This window comes from Mobula hypostoma, chromosome 1, assembly GCF_963921235.1.
Source record: "Mobula hypostoma chromosome 1, sMobHyp1.1, whole genome shotgun sequence".
Taxonomy (NCBI): domain Eukaryota; kingdom Metazoa; phylum Chordata; class Chondrichthyes; order Myliobatiformes; family Myliobatidae; genus Mobula; species Mobula hypostoma.
In genome coordinates, this window is record NC_086097.1 from 46,217,637 (window position 1) to 46,236,370 (window position 18,734).

The following is an 18,734-nucleotide window of genomic DNA, read 5'->3' on the forward strand; positions in this document are numbered from 1 at the left end:
GGAAAAGTACATGGGTTTTCCTTCATCTATGAAATTATTCAACACTTAATCATATCTTTGCAAACTTTTCTAAATAGCAAGATTTTTAACAAGACAATACTTCTTAAACAACAAACAAAAATTTAAAAAAAGTGATCAGGGCTTCAAAGAGAGAAAGTAACTAATAACAAATAAAATAATAGTTATTTTCTAGTTATATTAGAAAATAACTTATGAAGAGATACAGTCCTCTTGAAAATTCATGTTGCGTATTGTGAGCAGTTACGGTCTCATATCTAAGGAAGGATGTGAAGGCCAGCAAGAGGAGGTTTACAAGAATGATACCAGGGATACAAGGGTTAACTTATAGGGAGGTTTGATGCTTCTGGGCCTGTGTTCACTGGAGTTTAGAAGGGTATGGGGGGGGAGGGGGGAGAATCTCATTAAACCTACTGAATGTAGAAAGACCTGGATAGAGTGGACATGGTGAGGATATTTTCAGTAGTGGAAGAGTCTAGCACCAGATGGCACAACCTCAAAACAGAAGGACATCTCTTTAGAACAGAGATCAGGAGGAACTTCTTTAGACAGTAGGTGGCAAATCAGTGGAATTCACTGCTACAGACGGCTGTGGAGACCAAGTCATTGGGTACATTTAACAGTTTTTTTTATATAAGAAAGAGTGTCAAAGGTTAAAGGGAGAAGGCAGGATAATGGGGTTGAAAGGGAATACTAAGCCGGCCATGATCGAATGGCAGAGCATTCTTGATAGGCCAAATGACTTAATTCTGCTTCTATGTCTTATTCTCTAAATCATACCAATGTTCTTGAACCAAGGCTAGAATTGCGGAGGGATTCAAGTTCTTCTGTCATCTTGGATGCCAGAGCCTGCAGATATCCTCTTGCATCTTTCTCATCACTCACCCTAAACGTTTAAAAGATGAGCATTATTATGGAATAAATATTACATTCATGATCTTTATCCCAGTTCAAAACTTTACATACTAATATTATTTAAAGACTATTACACACCATTGTATGATCTCTGCAATTTGAGCTTCCCAGTGAGCCACTGATTCTTTCCTGGCCGCAAGATCTTGCAACTCATCTTCAAGCCGCCTGTTCTGTGCTGTAAGCTTGTCCACGAATGTGCACATCTGAAAATCAAAAGCTAAAAGTTATAAAATGGGAACAGTGCAAATATTTTCAAGTGGACACTTTGTGAATATTTCACGTTGTTAACAAACTATAATTATATATTACTAGGAAATTCTCAATTGCTTAAAATATCCAAATAGATTAAAACATAACTATTTGTTGGTCCATAGCATGTAACTACTCAGGTTAAACATGCATATTGGATGAAGACTGAAATTTTTTTGATTCAATGTCCACACGAGTATTTCCCTGAAGAGAAACACCTAAAACACACAAGAAGCCAGAACACCGTAGATTTTCCTATAGCAAACTCAAATGGTATTAAGGGCAATTTAAGTGCAACCAGAGTTCTGGATCACTAGTGCAGAGTCAGAGTCAAATTCAAGTTCCAGCCGAGTGGCTGGGAAATTTAATTAAATAACCATCTCAAGAATGAAAAGCTAGTCTTACCAAAAAAAAAACTATGTAAGTGTGCTTCAATGTCCTGCATAGAAGGAAATCGTTTGCAGGCTGGTCTGATTAGGAATCCTAGCTTACCAATGTGATTACCTGTTAACTACCTTCTCTGGAGTAATTAAGGATGAATAATATATGTTAATGACATCCACAAACAAACAAAACGAAAGAACATTATTCTATAACTGAGGCCAGCTGACTTGCTTTGATTAATTCCTTACTGCAATTCCTCTCCTTGTGGTGCCAAACCCCTCGGCGATAGACCCACATGCCATTGACTAGCTATGTCAAGAAAAACCTTTTAAGTGACTGATGTTTTTTGACAGACTTATTTCAAAATAATTTCTCAAATCCTACCTAAAATAAATACCCACAAACACTTGCATTAATTTATACATTACACTAAAAAAAAGTAAGGGTATTAATGATACATTTTTCTCAACAGACATTTAAAACAGAATTGAGGATGACAATAATATTGGAACATCACAGGTGAATTACTGACTTACTCGATCGTTCTCAGCTGAAAACTTCTTATTCTCTTCAATAAGCATATTTCGCTCACATTCATATTTTTTCTTCAGTTCACTCAGTGTTTCCTCCATTTCATTCTGCCTATACACAAGAAATGTATTCACCACTTTTTTTCCAAATCATGCCATAAAGCATTACTTCATCTGATCAGTTATAGCTGTGTGATACATTATAACAATTATAATTGTCTACTAAAAGAAGCTGCTTTCAAAATATCACTGCAACAAGTAATAATGTTTTAAATCCAGGTTAAAAAAAAATCAAAAGTCAGACTCGTTTATTTAAATTATATGAGAACTTATAAAACAAATTAATCATTCACTACTTCGGTAGTTAAATGTTAACAGCATAAATGGTAAAGAAATGAGACATTAATAATTCTTCTAATTCTTGCATATTTAACAAGTAGTGGATCTGCACTTGAACAATAATTATGACTGAAATAAATCTTAAGACATTGTATAACAGAAACTTTCATTTAAACAGCTACTTTACAGTTACAAGAACATTCATAAGCTTCACAGAAATATCAAACTTCAGGAAAAAGAAATGAAAATTGATTGGTCAAAGTTTTAAAAAGCTATCTTAAAAGAAAGAAAGAAGGGTTAAGAGAAGAAATTCTGGTGTTTTAAGGCTTTGTCAAATGAGAGTGTGGCATTTAAACGTAGGGATGCGCAGGAGTTCAGAAATGATGCTGCACAGATATCCTAGAAGAATATGAAGAAAATCCCATGGAATGGGACAGGTAAGGCATAAAGGGATGTTACAAGAATGAGTTTTAAAATTGAACTGTTCAATGACATCCTTCTGTACCTAAAATCTGCATGATTAAACAGGAGTCAGGTTAGATCACCAGGTAAGGGCATCATCTTCTAAATAATTCCCAAGTTTTTCTTTATTTGAAAATGAGTTACTAGGAATTGAAATTGTTGAGATTTTTAAAAAACTAATCATTTTCTAAAGAAAAAAATTCCTTTGAAAATCATACACAGCTACAACTTCATACTTGAAATCAACTTTTTTGGCTAGATTTTCTGAAAGACACAGTGAACACTCTACAGTTTTCATTAAGTAATGTGCCAAAAGCAGAGTTTCAATGTTTCCATTTTTCTTCAAAACATTTGAACACTTCAAGCCAAAATGTAAACAAAATACATAAAGCTGTGTAGGGTTCTCTGTAATATTAACTGTAATGTTAGCTGCTAATTATAAAATGGCTTCTCTGAAGTGTTATAATGAAATGGCTTCTTTGTAATGTTAACTGTGAGGTAATATTCTCTGTAGCTGAAATGTTTGGGTTATAGTTATAGATAATGGAGGAACTAACCAATAGAAGCTATGTTATTCTATCTGTATGTGTGGGAACCTGAGTCAGTGCGTGGGCTTTTCGGGAGGAGAACCGAAGAGGAAGGACGTGCTGGACGCGCTCTGGTCGACCACCATGGTTGGTCCCAGGCAGCGGATCGAGGAGATCGAATGGTGGAAAGACCCCGATAATTGAGCTCCAATGGTTGTGCATGAAGTGGTTGAACTCTGATAAGTTTGGTGCCTTTTACTTTCCTTATAAATTATATCTCTATTGATTACATAGTTCCAATAAGATTTATAAAGTGTAATCTGTAAACCGTACATTGTGCGCTGTCTGATATTTGAGGTGTGAGTTTGAACCAGGGTGCATTACACAGCAACAACACAAACGTGGGACACGGTTTGGTGGGCAGTCAGGGTTTCGCCTAGACAAACACGAGCCGATAGCCCTGAGCATTACATTTGTGGGCCCTCGTCCGGGGTCGAATTCTTTAGATGCTGTTTTATCACTCTGGTTAAAGTACAGTTGTCATGGAGACAGCCTTTCAGCGACAAATGTAACGCTCAGGGCTATCGGCTCATGTTTGTCTAGGGGAAACCCTGTCTGCCCGCCAAACCATGTCTCACGTTTGCGTAGTTGCTGTGTAATGCACCCTGGTACAAACTCACACATAAAATATCAGACAGCACACAATGTACGATTTACAGGTTATGCTTTATAAATCTTACTGGAACTATGTAATTAATAGAGATACAATACAAAAGGAAGATAAAAGGCACCAAACTTATCAGAGTTCAGCCACTTAGTGCACAACCACTGGAGCTCAATTAATGGGGTCTTCTTTCCACCATTCGATCTTCTCCGACCTCCTCGACCCACCGCCTGGGACTAACCACGGTGGTCGACCAGAGTGCGTCCAGCACGTCCTTCCTCTTCAGTTCTCCTCTGGAAAAGTCCGCACACCGACTCAGGTTCCCACACACACCGATAGAATAACATAGCTTCCACTGGTTAGTTCCTCCATTATCTTTAACTATAATCCAAACATTTCAGCTACAGAGAATATTACCTCATAGTTAACATTACAAAGAAGCCATTTCATTATAACACTACAGAGAAGCATTTTATAATTAGCAGTTAACAGTTAACATTACAGTTAATATTACTGAAAACCCTACAGTTGCAATGGCCAGACTACAGAGTTACAGAATGTGAACAATACAACTAATAAAGCATAGATAAACATAAATCATTAAAAATAGTTTTTGTGGAAAAAGTGTGAACCAAGTGGCTGTTCATCAGAAGTACAATTGTTATGAATCCATCTTAGTAGCAACAAACATTGCAAAAAAAAATTCAGATAAACTGATTAGAAGAACATCTTAGCTGGTTATTAAAATAACAGTACATCTTCATATTAGTTATTTTGTTTTCACTTCCTGGTCTCTAAAATTACATTAAAGTAAAGAATGATCTTCTCCTGATTACCTTAGTGAAATACCTCAGGTGCTGACTTATCGATTGTAATTTAAGAAAACGAGAGTATATATCAATACCTGTATACATTTTAATGTTCTGTCAATACAAACCTTATAAAAGTAAGTTATTTATTTTAGAGATAAAACACGAATGAGCCCGCTCCACTCAATTACACTCATGTTATCAATTTACCTACTAACCCACAAGTCTTTGGAATATGGGAGGAAACCAGATCACCTGGACACAGGGACAACATAAAAGCTCCTTACAGTCAGCAGTGGGAATTGAACTCTGGTCACTGGTGCAGTAATAGCGTTATGTTTACTGCTATATTAATTACCATGCTGTCCACTAGACGTCCTTTTTTTCCCTATTCACTATTAAATTAGTACATTTTCTGAAATTTTCTTCAAGAACATAAAGCAACTAACAAACATGTTGATCTTAACAATTAACGATTAAGTGCCTTTCTTTGGATATAAGTACCTGTCTCGCTTGGCCTTCTCCAATTTGTCCTTGAGCATCATGACATCCTTTTGCAGAGCTAAGTGTTGCACATCTGAATCATGGACCTCCTTTTTAAGGTTCTTAATCTCTATGCTGTGAGCAGCTTCACATCTCATCAGTTCTTCCTCATAGAAGACCAGTTTCTTTTCCAGTTCCGCTTTAACCTTGGAGAGTTCTTGCTGATGTTGTAAACTGGAACCTGTAGCCCGACCTCCATGCTTCAACTAACAGGCAGAAAGAAAACTGTTGAGCCAACTTTTAAAACACTTTCTTATTGAGACTTCCTTTGACCAAGAAGGATGACATTTTTCAACAAAGTCAGTTATTTTCTCATTTATTAATTCACATACAAAGGCTAAATAAATCAAAATGATGTTAATACTTGAGGAAATATTTTCCTCAAGGAAAAGATAATTGATAAAAGATAATTACATAGAGCTTTGACAAAGTTTCAATACAGCCTAACCTTTAATGCTTCCACTTCACTTTCCAGTTGCTTGGAATAAGCTTCACTGTGTTCTCGAAGCTTCCGTTCCTTTGATGCTTCAGCAATTGAGTCTTCCAATTGAGCTTCCAGCTAAGAAGAAAAATGCCACAATGTCAACTCAAACCTACAAGTTTTCTCCATCACAAAACTGATACATTATCCTTTACATATACATTTACCACTGATTCATATCAGCCATGCTTCAGCTACCAGAAAATGTTTAATATTATTGAATTAAATTACAAATCAATAAATGGTGAATGGCTTTAAATATTCTTAATATTCTATTAGCAATATTGAAAAATGGTGAAATAATACTGGAGATGCAGAAAAAAAGTATTATTTGGAAGAAATGGAAATAGATTTGCATGGTCAATGAGCTAAAAAGGATAGCTGCAATGAATGAAAGCATAATGCTGCAAACTGCAACATAGCTTATTACAATAGCTCACAAGTAACAGAGTGTATAAATTTTTGTGCTTCCCAAATGACAAAGCTACATCAATAGCTTAATCAATTAAATATTGCCTGTTGCAATTACCATGTCTCATTTAAAAGAAAGAACAATCACTTCAATAGTAAAGCCCAGTGTTTTAAGTATATAATAAAGAATAATATTTTTAGAAACCTGATTAATGCAATTCAGTAAGCAAAAAGGCCATGTACTTCAATGGAACATGATGCCACCAATTAAAATTCAAAGTATCTAAAGCCAACAGATCTGAGTAGGACATAAGCAGTTATTGGAGTTAGCTGTTGCCTTCCTGAATTGGGGAAGAAGAGCAAAATTAGTGAAGGCATCATATTCTGAAGGAGGTGGACAATAAAAGAACACAACAGAGTTGTGTTAATAAATGGGTATAGGACGCAAGAAAAACTGGATATAAAGAAAACTCAATGGCAGAAAGGAAAATGTAATAATTAACAGGTGGCTAAAAGGGAAACTCAAGAGGACTCTACGCTGAATTTCTTTGTTGGACATAGAAATGATTTGTATTTAAGTGAAAGAGCAGTGTTGTGGTAGTAGAGGAATCCAGAGACTGACACGTCGGAATGGGAAGTAAAGTGGGTGGCTACCAGGAATTCCACCTGTAGTGAAGGTGCTCAATGAAAAGGTGTACCCAATCTATGTTGGGTTTACAAGGATTTTGCTGATATGAGGACCGGAATTACAGGGAAAGATTGAATAGGTTAGGACTTTATTTCCTAGAAGGTAGGAGAATGAGAAGAGATTTGACAGAGGTATACAAAATCATGAGGGGTAAAGATAGGGTTAATGCAAACAGCTTTTTCCATGAGGTTGGGTGAGACTAGAACTAGAGGTCACAGTTTAAGGGTGAAAGGTGAAATATTTACAGAAAATCTTCAGGAAAACTTCTTCACTTAAATGGTGATGAGAGTGCGAAACAAGCTGCCAGTGGAAGTGATGGCTGTGGGTTTCATTGCAACATTTAAGAGAGGTTTGGATAAGTACTTGGATGGGAAAGTATGGAGGTACTAGAGACCATTTGGGACTAGGCAGAATAACAGTTTGCCACAAACTAGATGGGTGCAAAGAGCTTGATTCTATGCTATAGGGCTCTACGACTCTAAGAAAGGTTTGCAGAAGTGAAACAAGAACAGGTTTAAATAAAATAGACAAATTATAACTCATTAGTTGACTGGACATGAACAAGAAGGTCGCAGCTTTAAAATTTTGAGCAAGAGATATACAGGGTTTGAGGAAAAACCTTTTTTAATGCAACGATCTGGAGTTTAGCACCCTCAAAGTGGTGGAAGGAGAAATGATCAATTATTTCAAAAGGAATTGGATACTCATTTAGGAAATAAAATTTAGTGGGCTGTGGAGACAGAGCAAGGGTACAACATATATTGAACTACTTAGCAAATGGCTAGCATGGACTTGATAGGCTAAATAGTTTGCTCATTTGCCACAATGATTCCTCAACTCTAATGACAGAACACTTAATGGACAGAAATGTGTTAACCCAATAAATCAGAAGTAACACATTTCAAAAATCAGCATGATCCAGTCCAATAAATGAAAGAAATTGGAGATGGCAGGAAAGGAGGGATCCTTGACTACATGACCACACAGTCCTGAAGTTAACAACTCAGATAGCCATTGGCCCAAAAAAATCTAATAATTATTTGAATATAAGTTTGTGATTCAGAGCAGTTGTACAATAAAGAGGGTTAAGGCATGACAGGCAAGGACCCTGATCAGGCTGCATTTCAAATTCCAAAGAAATATGTCTTTCTACACCAACTTGCTTGGTAAGGCCTTCAATTATGATACAGTCAAGTCCCATAGAAAGGAGAATTTTTAAAAAAACTGTTGCACTTAACTTCTTTAGGTATATGGAATTAAAAGAGAGAAAAGACAAAACAAAACAGAGCAATACAGATATAATGGGGTCACTACAAAGAATAATAATGGAAGAGAACACTGTGAGGAACTTGCAGTTAGAAATATATAGCAGCACTGAACAAATTACTGAGTGGATATCAATGGCAGTCATTTCATTTTGCTTCTTCTCCTTTCTACCCAGTTAAATTTTTTCCCCCTGTGAATAGAAAAACTCAATTTCCTTTAAAGAATTGAAAAAAAATAGCTTCTAATAGATATAAAGTTAATTTATGAAATTATTACTTGTTATCTTATATCCAGTTTCTTCTCCAAACTAGGGCTAAGATTATATTGCCTTGGTTAATTATTTACCTCCTTCCTTGTCCTTTCTGCTTTTCGGATTTCCTGACGCATTGTGTCAATCTTCTGCATAGCTATTTCTAACTCTTCTTCTTTGTCACGGAGATGGCGGGACAACTTCTGTTTCTGAGAGCGCAACTCTGCCATCCTTTCATTGAGTTCAGAAAACTCTTGCATTGCAATCTTCCTCTGCTGATGTGCATCCTTTAACTCCTTGGTTTGGGATTTTTGTCTTTCAAGGGTTTCGACAAGTTGCTATTAAAATTATAGATTGTACAGGCATTACATTAATAAAACACAAGCTCACGTAATGTTAATAATTTACTACAACTTAAAATGCCATTATAACACAGACACTATGTTAAGCTAATAGCCAAGTAAAACTTTGGCAACATTAAGCTTAATGACACAGCTCTCATCAGTTAAAGGGCAGTTAACTCCGAATACCGCGCAAAAGCAATATACTCTTCAAAACATGTTAAATTCAAAATTTTACGAGGCTCTTTGAAGAGTTAGCCTGACAGAAAGATGAAACTGTATTCAACATCATAATGGTTGGTGGTGTGGAACTATTAAATAGAGATGGTCTCATATCTTAATTTTAAGGCTTTTAGAAATTATAGATCTGAAACTTAATGATACAAGGCGAAGAAGGTGAGCTAACAGTTACCCAAATATACCCTATAAGTAACTTTAAAAAAAACAGTATTAGAATTTGGTATTTAAGTTTGCACTGTATACAAGGAACTTTGAGAGTACTAAAACTGCATGTAATGAAAATTTTAAAATCACTGGGCTACAATTTGCTTCAAGTAAGATGCAGGCACACAGGTGATCTGAATAACTGAAACACTGCAGTCAGACTTGCTATATTCCATTGTTAGACTTCCAAAAATGGCATACCATAGTAAATTGTTGGTGATGTGGAACTAATAAATAGAGATCAATCTCACACCCTTAGTTTTTAAGGGCTTTACAAATTGTAAATTGATCAATGATGATTGATCTATTTTGAAGTTGCTATATACAAGAAATAGATATAACCACACTCACAGGATAAAGTTGAATATCGACTACAGGTTCAAAGATGCTGGAAGTGAACTAATGCAAAGCTGGAACCTCAGTTCTTTTTAGGTGTTTTGTTGCTGATCTTTTGCTCACTGACATTCTGATCTAAATTGGCATTTTTCTCTCCTTTCTCTAAAGTCAGCATTAACTCCAGGTAATTCCATATGGAGGAAATGGAAGTCACTGATGACAGCTACAAAATGTTCAATCTAAATACTCATATTTTTCTGGTGTTTCGTTAAATACTTAGTCAGGAAGCACAAAGTTTGGCATTGTCATCACAATTGACATAAGCTGTCTTTTCATAAACCAGATCCTGAGTGGCCACCTGCATATTTTAAGCAATTTATAGCTGCACCACATTTCAAAGAGCTACATTGTTTACTTTGTACTAGGACAGCACAAGAACAAATTAGCACTTCAGATCATGTAACAACATCATTGATTTCCAAAGCAAACTATGCCAAATCCCAGTGAATTAATTAAACATAGGGCAGTACAGCACAGTATAGGCCCTAAGGCCCATGATGTTATGCTGACCTTTTAACCTACTCTAAGATCAATCTGACCCTTTCCTCCTACAGAGCCCTCCAGTTTTCTTTAATCCACGTGCCTATATAAGAGTCCCTTAAGTATCTCTAATCTCTACATTACTCCTGGCAGGGCAATCCATGCACGCAGAACTTTATGTTAAAAACAAAACCTCTGATATTGTCCCTTACACTTCCTCCAAACACCTTGAAATTATTACCCCCCCCCCCCGCATATTAGCCATTTCCACCCTGTGAGTAAACTTTACAATCATACTGTCTTCTATTCATTATCTATCACTTTTTCACAGCAATGGCCAAAATAATTTTACTTGGGTACCTTGTGGTTTTCTTCTTTTTCTTGCTTAAGTGCTCTAATCTGCTTTTCAAGTGCTTTTACTTTGTTTGTAGATTCCTCAAAGTCTTGACGGAGAGACACTGCATTTTCAAGCTGATGTTCTAACCGATCTGATTCTAAATCAAAATGATTACAAGATTACAAATGATCATAAAGCTCAAATGTCAAAGAATATAAAATAAACATAAGAAATAACAAGTACAGTTTTGTTAATGATTAAATTACTTTACTTACTATGTACTCAGGAAACCGTTAAATTAAAAATGTAGGAAGTTCAAGAATATGTCACATTTTGATTTCACATGATTACAAATTAAGACATCAGTGATCAGCAAAAATGTGAATTCACACAATCATTTTCCATGATTAAATCCAAACCAGCCCTAACATATGCTCTCAAAGTGGCTTACAATTAAATGGAATTAAATTTTCACTTGATATGATCAACTGGATTACTGGATACATTCCTCAATCTATGCAAATCACTGTTGTGAAAAGTTACAAGTATATTTAACAAATAATGGCTTTACACCAAAGTTTAATGTCACGGACAAGGCATGCCACAGCTCTTTAAGACATCTGTGCAAGCTGAGTTTAAAAGTTGAGAGTGAAAGGTCTATTTCTGCACTGGAATCTTTAGGCACTTCTAAATGAACATTTCATATTACATCTAAGAATAAGCTGATAAAAAAAAGTCATATAATATTTGATAATTCTGTAAGGAAAGCCTGAAGTTCATTGCCTTGATAATAGCTCAGGAATAAGAAACATTGATGAAATACGCTCATTTCATTTTCATATGGTTAATTTCTTTCAGTCATCGTATTGCACCACTTCTAGAGGAATTTCCCTCTAAAACTTTAATTGACAGCAGTTGCAATAACTGCAAAATGAATCCAAAGTATACATGAATTCAATTTAAAATACAAGGCTGTGTATTCTCCTCACAATGACCAGTTTGTTTGTTTGCTTTTAAACATAGTCCATAGTAAAATCATTTCTTGTTAACTATAACTTAACTTACCAATTACTCAAGAGGCAATTTGGCCAAAATAAAAATCAATTCTTATCTAAGAGATAAAATTTAGCAAAGAACTGTAAACAAAACAAACATATGAAAGTATATACAAGAGATGCAAATATTTATTAACCAACTGCACTTGAACATGAGTATATTTCATTTCAGGCACAAAAAATAAACTCTATAGCAATTTAAGTTAGCAGTCATCTTTCATTTATCACTGTAATTAGCTTGAGAAGTCCTTAACCATGATGAGCTTAATTCTTAACATGCTGGGTAACACAAATCAGCCATATGGGATAATTAAATTAATCTCATTAGTTAAATTAAAAATTTTTAAAAACTGCAAGAGCTGGAAATCCAAAATAAAAACAGAAATGATTGGAAATCATAAAAACACAAGAAAGCCTACAGATGCTGGATATCCAAAGCAACAAACACAGAAGGAATTCAGTAGGTCAGGCAGCTGGTCAGGACAGGCACTTCCTTCCACTTAAAGAGAAAAAAAACTGATAGAGGCAGAGAAATCAAGTTAGCTGAAATTGTCAGACACAATTATCACCTATTTAGGTTCTCACTCTCTGACTTCTCTAATTCACTCTTTGAGTAGATTGATTGATCGATATGTCAATCCATGGCCTCCTCTACTGTTGCGATGAGGCCATACTCATGCTGGAGGAACAACATCTTATATTCCATCTGGGTAGCCTCCAACCTGATGGCATGAACATCAATTTCTCGAACTTCCAGTAATGCCCCTCACCCCTTCACCATTCCCCATCCCCTTTTCCCCCTCTCACCTTATTTCCTTGCCTGCCCATTGCCTCCTTCTGGTGCTCCTCCCCACTTCTCGTTCTGCCATGGCCGTCCGTCCTTTCCTATGAAGACTCACCCTTCTCCAGCCCTATACCTCTTTCACCAATCAACTTTCCAAGCTCATTACTTCATCCCTCCTCCTCCCACATTTCATCTATCACCTTGTGTTTCTCTCTCCCCATCTTTTAAATCTTCTCATCTGTTTTTCTCTAGTCCTGCTGAAGGGTTTCAGCCTGAAACATCGACTGTACTTTTTCCATAGATGCTGCCTGGCCTGCTGAGTTCCTCCAGCATTTTGTGTGTGTTGCTTGGTTTCCAGATTTTGTCTCGTTTGTCCTAGTTTGTTTAAGGGATGTCACCCCTCACCCATCCTCAATGCAGGTTAATGAGCTCCTTTTCTCTCTTTCCCAGTTCTGATGAAACATTGACTCTCATTACTTATGATTGCAGGTTTCCTATCCTGGAAATTAGTCTCTGTCCATAATGGCAATTCAGAAATAGAGCAAAAGTACTACCTGAAATTGTGTCTTTCAAAAGTTAACTGGATGCATATGTGAAAAGCACTACCTTTTAGGTCTGTGGGGATAGAAAGTGGAGCTCTTTTGGATGGCACTATTAAAGAGCCAGCAGAGACCAGTGAGCCAAAATGACTTCGCATTGTAAAGTAAATTCTAAAACTCAATCTTTCTGATCACAACTAATCTAATCTGATTCAAGATTTTTTTCTAAATGAAATTTTCTATATAATGAGGATTAGAAGTGTTGATGATTAGAAATGCACTAGTTCAGAAACATGCCCAGGATTGAATTGTGACCTGAAGCTGATGAAGTGAATGAGATCATAAATCCAAAATCTACTGTGAGGATAAGCTGTGGAGATGATCAAAATACAATCACTCAGCTATTGGACTAATGTAAAGATTACATGCAAAAACAACCATATTGAAGTTAAGTTAGCCATTCTGCTTTACAACTAAGATTTAGTAAGATTGACAGGCAACTTGGAGTCAGTGATATAAAACTGGACAGTCAAAAAAAACAGGAAGCTAAGAATTAATGTAAAATGAGTCACAGTGTAATCCACTGAGAACAGCTCAGAAGCTTTTAAAAGCAAAGTCAATGATTCCTATGGTGGGAGAGTCTAAGACCAGCCTCAGAATGGAGGGGTGTCCTTTTTGAATGGAGATGAGGAAAAATTTCTTTAGCCAGAGAGTGGTGAATCTGTATAATTCTTTGCCACAGGCAGCTGTGGAGGCCAAGTCTATATGCATATTAAAGGTAGACGTTGATAGATTCTTGATTGGTCAGGGCATGAAGGGATACGGGGAGAAGGCAGGAGAAGAAAATTGGATCAGACTCAACAGGGAAAATGGCCCAATTCTGCTCTTGTATCTTATGGTCTTATAATGAACATGGCACTGATGGGAATGCTGTTGGCAGAATCTGGGAATTAATGATGAATTACTTGAACAGTGTGCAAACAATTGGAAAAAATCATAAGGCCATTAGAAATAAGTGTTCTTTAATTTTCTCTGAATGAAAAGATATTCCAAATCACCAAAAAAAATTGGCAAGGCATGCTGACTGGATTCAAGAGTGCTCAATGAAAATTAGCAACTCAAGGGAAAGGTGAAATTACACCAAATCATTAATATGTGTACTGTGCTTTACTGAAGGCTTTAAGATGGTTAAAACAATGGTAGGTGATTTATTAGTGCAGCTAAGATCAGGAGGGAAGTAACACTGTCAAGGAAACTTAACAGCTGTGGTGAAAAATCACACTGAGGATGACTTGAAATTAAAACAGCTTCATTTTCTTGCAAGCATTTACAGGAAAAAATAAATTAGTTTTACAAAAAAAAACTATATATTGACAAAGACTGATAGACAACCAATGTGAAAAAGACAACAATTGAAAATGATATTGGGAATATCAAGTTGCCAAGAGTCTGGAGCTTGTAGAATCAGCTCAGAGTAGCAATGAATTAAATTATCCATGCCGGTTCAGGAACTTGATGGTTGTAGGGTAATAACTGTTCCAGAATCTGATGGTGTGGAACCCAAGGTCTCTGCGCCTCCTGCCAGATGGTAGTAGTGAAAAGAGGGAATGGCCTGGATGGTGGGCATCTTTGATGATGGATGCTGCTTTTAGTGGTGGGGAGCATCCATCACTTTTTGTAGCCTTTGCCACATTCGCAGGCTGAGCCAGCATTTAATTGCCCATACCTAGTTGCCCCTGAGAAGGTGGTGGTGAGCTACTGTCTTGAACCACTACTGTCCTGGAGGTACAGGGAGAGTGGTTAGGGAGAGAGTTCCAGGATGCTGACGGAGCAATGGTGAAGGACAGTGATATAGTCAGGATGGTGTGGGGCTTGAAGGGCAATGTCTAGGTAGCAGTATTTGCCATGCTTTGCTGCCTTTGTCTGTCTAGCTGACAAAGGTCACAGGTTTGGAAGGTACTGTCTATGGGGTATTGGCGATTTTCACCCTGCAAATGGTACAAAACTGCTGCTACTGTGCATCAGTGATGGAGTCAGCAGTTATATATAGAGTGCCTATCAAGCAAGTTGCTCTGTCCTGTATGGAGCTGAGCTTCTTAAAATGTTGAAGCAGCACTAATACCGGCAAATCAAAGTATTCCATTACACTCCTGACTTGAGCTTTGTAAATGATGACCAGGCTTTGGGGATTTAGGTGGTGAGTTGCTCGCTGAAGGATTCTTAACCTCTAATGTGCTCTTTCACCCATCCATATTATGTGTATGGTTACTCGGTTCCTAACAAACAGAACTAGCAGAACAAATAGATCTATCAAGAAGCTCTGGTATGATTTTCAAAATGTAAAATATCAACAAATAAAAATATACCTGCTAACTGCTTTCTTAGATTTTCCATTTCTTCATTCAACTTCTTAATTTCTTTATCTCTGCTGATGGTACCCATTCCACGTGTTGAACTATTAAGTGACTGTAACCCTTGTGTAGTCTCTAAGGGCCCAAGACATGAAATTTAATCAGCAAGTACATGGAGTGAACATTGCAAATCAACAATCTAATTACGACATTTAAGAAGAAATATAAAATGCTGTAAATAAACATCAATATCAATAAAAATTTATCTTCTAGGACAAGCACTCTCCTTTTGAAATGAAATCTAATCTTTGCTTTATATTTGAAGTTTAAGTTTCAGTGCTGACAATATATACCTATCCAAAACATTTCTTTTTTTTCCCCCACAGATGCTGATTGGTTTGCTTTGAGCTTTCATGTTTTAAATACAATTTAAATTTCAGGGTTACCTTGCAGTTTCCTAGATAGTTCCAGTTTTTCTTGTTCAAGCCTGTGGATTCGCCTCTCATAAGCCTCAATTTGTAAACTGTTTTCCAAATCTATCCGTACATCTGCATCTTCGTCAATCGATTCTGACCGCATGCCTTTTTTCAAAGAAGTTCTATCTGACAAAGGACTGAAACAGCAAACATTATTTATATATTCCAAGAATTAGACAACTCAATGGAACTTTAATTTGCTATTCATTGGAAGTCATCAGAAAGATACACTTTGCATTGGGCTTTTTTCTTTGCTTTTACCATACACCAGAAGTCACTATCTTTTAAGATGACTGCTGTTATGCATACAAAATCCCATAAAATGGCATGTGATCAGTTATCTTTTACAGAGAGGTTGTTTTGAGGGATGTGCAAACCACATTATTAGGAGAATTCCCATTTTCTTTAAATAGCTGCACTGGAACTTTCCCATGTACTTGAGGAGCCAGAAAAGAGAGTCACTGAAGGAGCAGCATGTTGTGTAGTAAAATATTCTCTCAGTGGTGCAATGCTTTATCAGTCTGGGTTAATAAAGCAAATCTCTGGATAGGTTTCTCACTCAGAGCAATAATGCCACCACACTGCCAAGGCTGACATTATAATGCCTCACTAGAAAATAAGCAATAGTATGTGTCTGATGACATGCTATACAGATTAATGGCTGAAACGATAATTTCAAATCTGATGACTTAAGCAAGGTAACAGATTCAAGACCATGTCATTGTTCTGTTGTGAAGTTATTAATTGCGAAAACAGTTATATAGCGCCTGAGCTAAGTCAGAATACCAGGAAAATCCGAGTTTAATCCTGTACTCACCAACTTGACCATAGCTAGGATTTCAGTGGGGTACTGTAACTGATATTATCTGAGGCAGGGGAACAATTAAACAGGTTCCTGAACTTCACTGAAATCCCTACCACAATCACAAACAGCCTCAAAATGGATAGAAATAGGTTAAGCAAATGGGAAGAAATTGGCAGATGGGATTATGATGTGAATTTGTAAGGCTGGAAGGAAGAATTTTAAAAAATTCTTCATTAAACATAGAGAGATTACAAAATGTTGACATGCAGAAAATTTAGGAATCCAAGTGCATGAAGCAGAAACGTTTGTCAGGGAGTGCAGCAAGTGATTAGGAAAGCTTGAGGAATGTTAGTATAAGACATGAGGTTTGATGAGAGATTGAGCCTATACTTATTGCAGCCTAGAAAAGTAAGAGTTGTTCTCATTGAAGCATATAAAATTCTGAGGTGGTTGCTGAGAGGATGTTTCCCCTATTGGGGGTATCCAGACCCAGGGTGCAGGAATTTCAAAACAAGAGGTAGGCTATTTAAGCCAGATGAGGAAGAATTTACTCTCTTAGAGGGCTCTGATTCTTTGGACCTCTACTTCAGAGAGCTGCAGAAACAAAATCTTTGAATAAATTCAAGGTGGAGACATAGAACATAACAGTCAAAGAAGAGCAGAGGAAATTCTGTTGAGGCCACAACTGGTTGAACCTATTGTGTGACACAGTAGATACGTAGGGCAGATTATTGTTCCTGTTTCATACATTCACTGTAGGCAAAATACTGCAGATACTGGAAGTGAAAAAGACGTGCGAAAGACATGCAGAAGACTGGAAGTTCTCAGAGGGTAATGCAGTTTCTAAAAAGGGAGAAATCAAACTAAAGTCCAGACCAATAAACATGAAAACCCATCCAACTGAAAGATCAACCCATCACAAGTTCAGGAACTTGTATAATTCTAGCATGTTGTTTTTAAGTAAACTTTAAAACAGATGAACTCCTTACTCTAGAAGGCTGTGGATATTCAGTAATGAATACACTGAAGGCTATAGGCAAAGGATTTTTAGAACTAAACAAATCAAGGGATTTGTGGAGTAGATACAAATACATGATGAACCTTCACTTTACACAATGGCAAATTAAGCCGTTGAGGTAGTGCGGTCTGTTCCTGGTCAGTATTTAACTCTCACCACCTTTGTCAAGCTCTCAGATTTGAATTAGAGCCACTTGAATGAGATACTGTTAAGAACTAGGAACTTGAATTCTAACCAAGGTAAAAGCCACTTCCTTTCTAATACAAAATGGGAGATAAAGCCACAAATCACTTGATACAAAATTTTAAACAAACCATATTAATATCAAGTATTACTTAAACCTTCTAAGTAGACTATACAGCAAAGATTAGGTTCAAATATTGCAGGCTCCCTCAACTCATCTTGGGTGTATTGGTTGAATGCAAATGACACATTTCACTGTATGTTTTGACGTACATGTCTGAATAAATCTAAACGTACAAGTTACTTAAATGTTTTGGAAAAAGCAAAATATGTTGTTATGTCACTAAAGTCAGTTTCATCCATCATTAGCAATAGTGGATGGTTAATTAAAGCACAAACAAACAACATACAAAATATTTACAAAGATGTTCTACCTGGTGGTGGTAAATGTGAAGCCTACAAAAGGCAGGTGCAGTCCAGAAAAAGCAGTGTGACTGGCTGGAGGCACCAGTTCCTAGAACAACAGAAAGCATTTATCAGCACAAATAGAAGTTTACATTTAATCCATTATCAGAATAATAACTTAATTTCAATTAATTAAATGTAGAGATAAAATTTGACAAATAATTGAGCTTTGCTTCATAAATCCTGTTAAGATAATAGCATTATTGTTGAAAGGCATTATTTCAGGCACAGATCAGTCCTACTATATTGGGAAAGCAATAATTAAGCAAAATGCTAATAAACAGATGTTTGGTTAAACCTCTCCACGTCTATGTTTGACACAGCTTAAATTTTTTTTCAAATTAAGGAAAACCAACATCTAACTCGCAGCTACTCCTTCCTCCCCACCCCCCTCCCCCTTCTTTCCTGGGTTCTTCCCCCTTCCTTTCCAGTCCTGATAAAGGGCCTCAGCCCGAAACATCAACTATTTATTCCACTCTGTGGATGTCCCTCCAGCATTTTGTGTATTGCTCTGGATTTCCAGC

The 18,734-nt window shown here is 36.6% G+C and overlaps 1 protein-coding gene across 1 annotated transcript in view; it reads right to left on the minus strand.

Moving 5' to 3' along the window:
• Positions 1 to 18,734, minus strand: part of cdc42bpb (CDC42 binding protein kinase beta (DMPK-like)) — a 215,867-nt gene that overhangs the window by 51,014 nt on the left and 146,119 nt on the right. Inside the window, exons 9-18 of the mRNA XM_063047649.1 lie at positions 18,180 to 18,259; positions 15,710 to 15,876; positions 15,279 to 15,398; positions 10,558 to 10,691; positions 8,632 to 8,874; positions 5,889 to 5,999; positions 5,402 to 5,646; positions 2,103 to 2,208; positions 1,012 to 1,136; positions 799 to 904 (exon numbers count right to left, since the gene is read on the minus strand). Coding sequence (XP_062903719.1) covers positions 799 to 904; positions 1,012 to 1,136; positions 2,103 to 2,208; positions 5,402 to 5,646; positions 5,889 to 5,999; positions 8,632 to 8,874; positions 10,558 to 10,691; positions 15,279 to 15,398; positions 15,710 to 15,876; positions 18,180 to 18,259 — 1,437 coding nt within the window. The remainder of the gene's footprint in view (positions 1 to 798; positions 905 to 1,011; positions 1,137 to 2,102; positions 2,209 to 5,401; positions 5,647 to 5,888; positions 6,000 to 8,631; positions 8,875 to 10,557; positions 10,692 to 15,278; positions 15,399 to 15,709; positions 15,877 to 18,179; positions 18,260 to 18,734) is intronic.